The 10,129-nt window shown below is 34.3% G+C and overlaps 1 protein-coding gene across 3 annotated transcripts in view; it reads left to right on the top strand.

Annotated features, from left to right (window-relative positions):
* The window catches only part of EMC2 (ER membrane protein complex subunit 2), a 42,143-nt gene extending 32,651 nt beyond the window's left edge, over positions 1-9,492 (top strand). The window contains exon 12 of one of the 3 annotated variants that reach the window (XR_014491896.1): positions 5,693-5,711. Coding sequence is in view for 2 of the 3 variants with exons in the window: in XM_083357600.1 (XP_083213726.1) it covers positions 5,693-5,779 (87 nt within the window). In the remaining variant the exon portion in view is untranslated. Of the gene's footprint in view, positions 1-5,692 lie in introns of all 3 variants that reach the window. The other 2 variants (XM_083357600.1, XM_083357601.1) reach the window with 2 other exon arrangements.
* The last annotated feature ends 637 nt before the right edge of the window (positions 9,493-10,129 follow it).

Below are 10,129 nucleotides of genomic sequence, written 5' to 3' on the forward strand. Positions count from 1 at the left end.
AGTTTAATATAACAGCCTTTTGCTTTGGGTTAATTAATTCATTCTTAATCATTGACAGTGGATGCTCTGTTTTTACATTAATAAAGGCCAAATATCAAACACACAGTTTCATAATCTGCAAATCAGTTTTCTTAGTGTAAAAAGTATCTTTATGAAACAGACTTTGAAATAATATCTGTTAGTAATTTGTAAACCTTCTAAAATTCAGTTCTTTAAAGTTAGATACTAAGAGTTACTTATACACGTTATTTCTAAAATCAGCAGTACAAATTATAAAATTCAATTTATATTTTATAACTATGGTGCAATTCCAAAGCTATTGGGAAGTTATGTTGGAACTGAATCAAAATTATCCTTAACTGGCTCCTCTTTCAGTTGATATTTAACAGAACAGTTGCATTGTTACTCAACTAAAATATACTTAAAACAAATGTCAGCATTTCTTTGTGACTTCATGTATTTATGATATACTGCATACTTCAGCTGTATTTTAACAGAAAAGTGACAGATACCACATCCAGCTAAAAACTGAAAGGGGAATTTAAATATGTGGGATAAAATTACATAAATGAGAAATTGGCTTGAATATCAAATTTGCACACAAACCCCCACCCTGACAAAAGTTGCCATAAGAAACTGCTGAACAAATACCAAACTTTACTTGACCTGAGTGCACCATGTGGTTTTCCTGGTCTGTATATTTGTATTTAAAGCTACTAAAAATGTAAAAACACAGCAAATGGACTGAGAATGCAGGTATTGTTCCTTTGAAACATCTCTGTTGCTGAAGTTTGCCATCTTGTGATTAGAGCAATGAAGTATTCATATTCAAGAACTGAAGTTTTAAGGAAGTAAATAACTACACCAATAATAGGTTAGATTTATTGGATCCTGAAGCATTCCCGTATGCACAGAAAAACTGTGTACTGGTTAAAGCATCAAGATGGAAACTGGGAGGCCATGAGTTCTAGCCACGCCTTGGGCATAGAGCCAGCCAGGAAACCATGGACCAGTCAGCTATTGGTGATCAGCTATAAGAAGGAGACAATGGCAAACCACTTCTGAGAAACCTTGCCAACAAAACTGCAGGGCTTTTTCCATGTAGTTGCCAGGATTCAAAAATTGACTTGATGGCACAAAAGGTTGTAAAAGACGAGGCATGTCATTACCTTAGAGCAGAACTTTTATATAATTAAATGACCTTAACATGGTCAGAGCACCACTAAAATAGAATGAGATGTTGGAACACCTAAATCTACAGTAGATTTTTTTGTTTCGTTTTGCTTTCTGAAACTACTTTGTGACTTTGTTAACCATAAATTCAAATTATAAGTATTTTCTTATCCTTCGCTGTATTAATTTATTAATATATGCATAAAAATTATGTTTAAAATTTTTCATTGCCTTTTTCTGTTGAGCTGGAACCAATTACCATATTTTTCCGTAGAAAGAATAATCCGATCATTTCGTAGGATTCCTTAACTGCACTAATCAAGACCTACCAATACATTATAGTTTATAGGGCAATCTTCAGCTTACAACCAGAATAGGACTGGAAAATTCACCGGTACAGACGGTAGGCGAGGCATCATGGGACCATATCCAGTTTTACTATCTTTTTTCAATTGGTCGTTAAGTGAGACATCACATGTCTGCAACTGGCAATCTCCTTCCAGCTTCCTCATTGACTTTACTTGTTGGAAGCTGGCTGGGAAGGTCACAAATGATGATTATGTGACCAACGGATGCTACAATTTACAGAAATCCAGGCTGGTGGCTAAGCACTGGGATCATGATATGACCACGGAGACACAGCAATAGTTGTAAGTGTGAGGGCCATTTTAAGTCACTTCTTTCAGCACCACCATAACTTCAAACAGTCACTAGACAAATGGTTGAACTGAGCCACTGCCTTTGGTAAGGCAGTATAATCTACCTCACAGTATCAATTGCTGCGAGATGAGCAGGGTGTATCCTTTTACCCTCAAATCCTGCTAGTTGGCTTCTTAAAAATACTTTAACTATTGCATACTAGAATGTTGGATTATATAGCCCTTGATCAGATTTTACAGGATTACTCTTACACTCATGAAGAGTTGATAATGATGGGCTGTTTTGCCAGCGTTTCCTGTAATTTAATAAGATGTCGGAGCATTCTCAGATGTTTGTTTGTAGCCATATGGTATAGATTTAAAGCACACACAAACATCTCACCTAAAGAGCATGCCAAATTAGAGAATGTATATAATTTAGAGGCATTTTTTCACCAACCATGTATACCAGTCAAACTGTTGAGAGAAAGTGCAGTTACAATGGTATAATAAAACATAATGTAATAAACTAAAATATATCTGTTACTTACATTGAGAACTTCTTCTCTGTCTCTGTGTGTGCAGCACCAAAATGAAATACAGTGTATTGTTTCAGTTGTGCCAATGCCACTCAGTGGAGCAATTTTTCAGATTAACAGGAAATGTTATGCTTTTTAATAACCCATATTTGTTTTAATGTATTTAAAGATAGACTAAATCAAAGATTTCTGAATGCATTTTGGCAATCAGCTTTATTTCCCCTTAAGTTGAAATCCAAATCAAAAATTATCCACAATATCTAGTCAATTTCTAAAGAGAGTAGAGGGGAGTAATTATATGTAACCTTTTGGTTTCCTTTTATTTTCTTTGAAATCTTAGGCTATAGAATCAAGATTTCTCTTGTTTAAAAATATTCAGAAGGTCAAAAGCGGGTTAATTTTGTTACCTTTATTACCTGTAACATTACCTTTTGTTGATGGTTCATGAGATGTTTAATAAATTAATTATAAGAAAACAGTCTCTTATTGAGGGCAACATTAATTACGTGTGTGTGTGTGTGTGTGTGTGTGTGTGTGTGTGTGTATATATATATATATATATATATATATATATATATATATATATATATATATATATATATATATATATATATATATATATATATATATATATATAAAACAGCTTTTGATCAATTGAATTGGCAATTTTTGATTAAAGTTTTAGATAAAATGAATTTTGGGGATAAATTTTTGCAACCAATTAGGGCATTATATCAAAAACAAACTGCCCGGATAATAGTTAACAATAGTTTGACTGAAGTTTGTAATATTGAGAAGGGCACAAGGCAAGGGTGTCCGTTATCGCCTTTGTTATTTGTGTTAACATTGGAGATATTATTGGTAAAAATGCGGAGCTCGGAAAGAATTAAGGGTATACAAATTAGAAATCAGGATTATAGATTGAGAGCGTTCGCAGATGATCTGGTTGTGACGATGACCCAGCCGGAGAATTCTGTTGTGGACCTGATGGAGATAATAATGCAATATGGGAAGGTTTCTGGATTTAAAGTTAATGCACAAAAAACTAAAATTCTGGCCAAAAATATGACAGTATCGCAAAAGGCTCTTTTAGAAGGATTAACTGGATTTGAGATTGCTAAAAGGGTCAAATACTTGGGGGTGTTTTTGTCACCCTCTAATACAAAGTTATATAAAAACAACTATGAAAAATTATGGGGAAAAATTCAAAAAGAAATGGAGAGCTGGGAAAAATTGCAATTGTCTTTGCTGGGGCGAATCGCAGCAGTGAAAATGAATGTCCTGCCTAAATTTTTATTCTTATTTCAAATGATACCGGTTCTTAAGAAAGATTCTAATCTGGAGGAATGGCAGCGAGGTATCAACAAATTTGTCTGGGCAGGGAAAAGGCCACGAGTTAAATTTAAGATTATGCAGGATACTCGTGAAAGAGGTGGTCTTAAAATGCCCAATCTTAAATTATATTATGAAGCTGCTGCGTTAGCAGGAATAAGTGATTGGATTAATTTGACACAAGAGAGATTATTAAATCTTGAGGGCCACGACTTGTTGTTTGGCTGGCATGCATATTTGTTGTATGATAAAAAGGTAGATAATGTGTTTAAAGCGCATATTTTAAGACAGGCATTGTTGAGAGTTTGGAAGAAGTATAGACATAAGTTAGATTGTAGGATACCATTGTGGGCAATCCCAAAACACGCAATAGAAAATATAAATGTTGGTTTTAAACATGATCTGACTACGTATAAGGAGATTTTAAGTTTGGAAAGAAATGTCTGGTGTCTGAAACCGTACACTCTCTTGCGAGATGAGAAGATTGTTCAAACTTGGTTCCAATATATTCAGCTACGGGCCAGGTGGAAAGAAGATCAGAAAATTGGTTTTACAATGACTGATGAAAATCTGATAAAGCAAATTAGAAAGCAGGGTCCAGCACATATCAAACGGATATATCTTGCATTGATAGAAATTGACTCAGAAACAGAACTTGTTAAAGATTGTATGATAAAATGGGCCCAAAACATCCAAGAAGTTATTACAATGGACACGTGGGAAAAGATCTGGGTGAGGAACGTAAAATTTACACAAGCTCAAAACTTAAGAGAGAACTTTTATAAAATGTTTTATAGATGGCATTTAGATCCTAAGAAGCTTGCAAGTATGTATCCGAATTATCAGCCTAAGTGCTGGAGGTGTGGCGATGAAGATGCAACATATTTTCACATATGGTGGACTTGTAAAAAGGTTAAGGCCTTTTGGATAAAAAATTGGTGGAACATGCAGAAGATTTTCAAGCAAAGGATAAAGTTTTGTCCGCAACTTTTTTTGTTAGGTATAATTACAGATGCTACGGTTGTGGACACTAAGCTGATGTTGAATTTAATTACGGCAGCAAGACTCTTAATAGGTCAATATTGGAAGAAGGAGGAACTGCCGACTGTAGAAGAATGGATTTTAAAGGTTTCTGACCTGGCAGAGATGGCAAAGATCTCGGCTTACTTGAAAGATCACTCGCAAGAACGTTATATTATGGAGTGGAGAAAATAGATTGAGTATATCCAGAACAAATATGGGACTAAAAAGTTTCATGTAGTATTTGAATAAGTCTTCCTTTCTTTTTCTTTTTTCCTTTTTTTTATATTTAATAGTAATAGTGTTTGTAGTTATCCTATATGAGCTAGAGATAGATTTTAGAGTTTATGGTTGTTAGCATATGGATGTTTATAATTGTTTTTTTTTTTTGTTTTTATACCTTGTACTTAGCTCTGGGAAGTCGGGGGGGGAGGGGGGAGGGGTAGGGAGGGATGGGTACGGGAGGGGGAGGGGGGATTGTTAAAGATAAAATGTATGTTAAAACTTTTCAATAAAAAAAACATTTGAGAACATTACAGTTACACAGACAAAATAAAATTCATCTACAGAAAACTAGGAGAGTAAAGTATGAATGCTATGATCCCATATATGCACGTGTGTATATATGTGTGTGTTTGTGTGTGTATACACATGCTTATTAACATTTGAGAACATATTACAGTTACACAGACAAAATAAAATTCATTCATCCATAGAAAACTGGGAGAGTAACGTATGAATGCTATGATCCCAGTCAATTTCTTCCCTTTCTTTTACTGCCCCAATCCTCACCTCTGATAATCATTTTAAAATGTTTAAACACTTTTAAATGTAGAACTTAAATCAAATTTTGCTGAAGTATATTTAAAATGAATTTAAATAAATAAGGAAGCAAGCAAGCAAGTAATTTTTTGTAATTATTGAAACCTAGGGCTACCTTTATTTGCATGTGTTTTTCAAAAGATTCTTCTTCGCTTTTGTTTTTCATAGTATGCTGGCCGTAGTAAGAAAGAGACCAAGTATTCACTGAAAGCTGTAGAAGACATGTTGGAGGCCCTACAGATTACTCAATCATAAACCATAAGAAGGATCACCGGTGATAGATTTTTTTCCCTCCAGCTCCATTGCTAAAATTCTGTCCTCACCGACTTAAAAGTTCATTTTAAATGTCTCGTTATGTTAACAGTAGTTAATGTCAGTAAAAGTTGCTACCTTGAATGATGTGTTTTATAAAAATATAAGATTTCTATTTATTGCTTCTATGATGAAAAGTCACTAGTTAATGAAAAAAGTAAATTCTATTGAATATAAGTCTCTTCAGACACGGTAGAGTAAATGTTTAAGCGGTAACTTAATGTAGAAATAAATGATAAAGCAGCATTACTTCTTGACTTATGGAAGTCTAAGAGACTTGGGCAAAATAGGAGTCGTGTATGGTACATGAACTGTTTCATAGATCAGACTTAAAAGTTCATCATAATGATCGAGTAATATTCCCCTGGGTATTTTGTATTGCACAATATTATTAGTATGACTGCAGCATTGATTTGTGAAATAGTAGAAAAGTGGTAAGTGCTAGACTTTGAGCTATATGGGTTGAGTACCACCTGTAAGGGAAGCCTTATTGTTGAAGTTACTTTCATGCTGCTGATTCTAACCTGTACCTGAAATGGCTCCTCTGTTTATTTAGATAAATGAAGACATTCTTAAATATAATAATGATAATTGATTAAGCTTGTATGCCACCCAACTCGTAACAGTCAAAAGAAATTACAATAAAACTAATAAATGATAAAAGATGGCAAGAACAAAATGGAATTAAGTCATGCTGAACCGACTTTAGTAACAGCTTTGGAAAAGGTATATATCATTTGCCGACTTGGATTCTCTTCAAAAGTGCCGAGTTATAGAGATTTTATTATGCTCCTATCTGAAAATTTATAGAAAAATATACTCAAGGGGATGGTCAGACATTGAATTTCTACCATGGCCTTACTAATGGATTCCCACTTTACAACAAATTGCGTTTATTATTGATTGTGTTGCTGGCTTTTCAGTGTAGAAGGGCTTTAGGGGGAATAATGGTTTCTTTTCATTTGGAACATTTTAAAAATATTGTGAAAAAGCATTTGCTTCCTTTCAGATTTTCTGAATTTGTACATATCTTTAAATATTTATGCTTTCTAGGGAGGGAAAAAAGGAGTTATACGCAGCATTCTGGTATGGAAAAGTAATCACTGCCTTAAATTCATAACCATTTAGCTGCAGTAACTACAACACCCTTTTCCTATAACTGCTTGTTGCATAGGAATTTTTGCTCATTGCTCCACAGCAAACAGCTTTACTTCATTTTTAAAAATGCCTTTGTGCTTTCTCCACATTCTTTGTCTAAATGCCAATTTCCATGCAATAGAAACTTAGTTCAAAAGAATGAACATCTGAGAATGTGAAATCTTGTCTCAAAATTGAGTTATCTCAAAATTGAGTTAATACACATAATAAATTCCAAAATGAAATCTGTTGTAGGACATTACAAGCAGCTGCTTTAATGGAATAATCTCATTGCCTACCTAAGTTGATGATTCACTCAAGTCTTTTCTGTATAAATGCAATGGAATCCAGTAAATCTGAAATGTTGTTTTTGACTGAATAAATCCAAGAGGTATTGAAGTTCTTGATACTGATATTTTGATACTGAATACCGTTAGGTGAAATGGGAATTTAGACAAAGTAGGAATTTCTAATGAATTTATTCCATTCAGTCAATGTGCATATGAAATTTATTAATTACAACATAATTGATCAAAAGTAATTATGGGATGCTTGATTGTAAGATTCAATAATTACTTGTAGCATTCTAGGTATTTCCAAGGCTAGAACCAGAACTCAGCTCGAAATACAGTTTTTAAAAAATGTTATTAAATGTTTCATAGGGCCATTCAGTCATAAAAAATATTTCATTGAACATATCCCAGTTTTGGGGGGTGAATTCTTTTCAAGGTGCAAAAACAGACATTTCGAAATATGTTAAAAGACACAGTTTCTTTCATCTATGTCAGATGAAGTTCATCTGCCAAGCTGCATTCAGACTGAAGAGTCAAAAATTGTGTTTAAATTCTAGTCGTTATTTTAGATGTAAACAGTGCTTGGATTAATAATAGATATTAGAGTATGTGTTTTAAACTTTTACTGTATCCATATTTGTTCAACTGAGAAGAGGCGAAAAAGATCAAATAATAGGATTTTTTTTAAAAAAAATGGATTAGAAATCAATTTGATATTTCAATTAACACATTAATTTTAATTAATTGTAAGTAGTCCTTGTTTAGTGACTCATTTAAGGGGGATAGGAAAACTGGCAGAAAACTAATCACAAGTTAAATGAATGCATTCTGTATCCCACACCCCAAGTACCATAGTTTGGGCATTTTGCTTTTTGAAACATGTTTAACTTGGACCTGACTTCATGGTGAGGGCTAGCTAAGGAAGGGAGAAGACTGTAATGATGCATCTGCAAGATTTTAAGCTATGACATAAATCATTTTAAAAAGATGGCAGCATAAGGGGTAAGCCAGATTTTCTTGTCTGCACAGAGAAAGGCTGGGTAGAAGTCTACAGGGTTAATTTTATCTGACGGATTTGTTCTGCATATAATCAATATGCAACTTGAATAAACATTATATTAATAAATAAAAAATGCTGTTTCTCAATGTGGGATGGACATTGGCATTCAGTTTGATATGCCTTTTATACTCTAAGATTATTGACACACCTTTAATTGGTTAAGCATTCATTAGTTTGACTACATAAATAAAATATTTTGTTTGGAAAAAATGTAGAAACAAATTACAAAACATGTAATTTTAATGACCGTTTAAAAATTATTGTTTGTGTATTATTGATTCATCAGACCTGACTCTTAATGCAAAGGGAGCTGAACTGAAAAAAATGAGATATAAAAATTTGGACTTTTGTTTTCTCCTTCAATAAACTTCTGCCCATTTAAAAAAATGTGGTGGGGGGGAAAAACTATGTGGATGAATGCCTCACAAGCTATAGTCCAGTTCCCTGCATACATCAAGATAAAAAGGTTCCAGTTCATTAATGTACTTTGTAAATAGACTAAGTGTAAGGTAAAGGTAAAGGTTCCCCCTCACATGCGTGCTAGTCATTTCCGACTCTAGGGGCCAGTGCTCATGTCTGTTTCAAAGCTGAAGAGCCAGCGCTTGTCCAAAGACGTCTCCGTGGTCATCTGGCCGTCATGACTAGACGCCAAAGGTGCACGGAATGCTGTTACCTTCCCACCGTAGTGGTTCCTATTTTTCTACTTGCATTTTTACGTGCTTTCGAACTGCTAGGTTGGCAGAAGCTGGGATGAGTAACAGGCGCTCACTCTGTTATGCGGCACTCGGGATTTAACCCGCCAAACTGCCGACCTTCTGATCGACAAGCTTAGCGTCCTAACCCACTGAGCCACCGCGTCCCCTTCACTAAGTGTATATAAGTCTAAAAACTAATAAATAAAACTGTTGAAATATCTTGTATCTTCCTAGATGTACTTAGCTTAGGTTTTGGGTTCTGATAAGGAAATAATGAAGAAAGAATTCATTTAGTGTTCCATCTGCATAATTTTTGGGTGGTGATTTAATTCAATTTGCCTCTGTTATCACATTTTTACAGAGCCTTAGACATTTCATTTTATTTCTCCTTTGGCACAGTTGCCTTTGTGACCGCATTCATGCTTGCGGTGTATTGTATTATAAGGTTACGTGAATTTCAGACATTTTACAAAGGAAGGACCAAAACCCTTAACTCCATTTTCTTTCCTAACGAGAATTCCATTGCTTGCATTTTCCATCCACCCAAGAATATCACTGAGTCCTTTGCCATGAAGTGGTTTATACTGTAAGAGAAGATTTCATAGTAATAAATTCTACAACCCAGAACTTGCAAGTTAGCAATGGCAGTACACTAATACAGTTTTGTGCAAACGATGCACTACCTAGTGGAAGCCAAATTACATGTATAGTATTTGTATTAAAAATATGGGCTCTGCATTCCTTTTTATTGAACTCCTAAAGAACAATTGAATTTTTACCAGCTGCATTGCACTGTTGGCACATGGTTACCTTGTGCTCAACGTAAACTTCCTGAATATTTAACACATCCTACTGCCAAGCCAGTTCTCAGTCCTATAGTTTCTGAGGCCATGGAATTCAGCAGCAAATCATCCAATTATTGTTTAACTCCATCTCATATCAGTCCTAGCCTTTTAATATTTCCTTCCCGAATGAAATAACATAGAGTGCTGAATGCACTCATTAACCACAGAATGTGGAGTAGTTAATAAATGAATATTCAAGTGTTATTGAAGTCCAACTGCCATAATTTATAAGAGTATTACTTTTATGAAGAAAGACCCTGTTT

Source organism: Vipera ursinii (assembly GCF_947247035.1).
Source record: "Vipera ursinii genome assembly, chromosome: 3".
Classification (NCBI taxonomy): Eukaryota; Metazoa; Chordata; class Lepidosauria; order Squamata; family Viperidae; genus Vipera; species Vipera ursinii.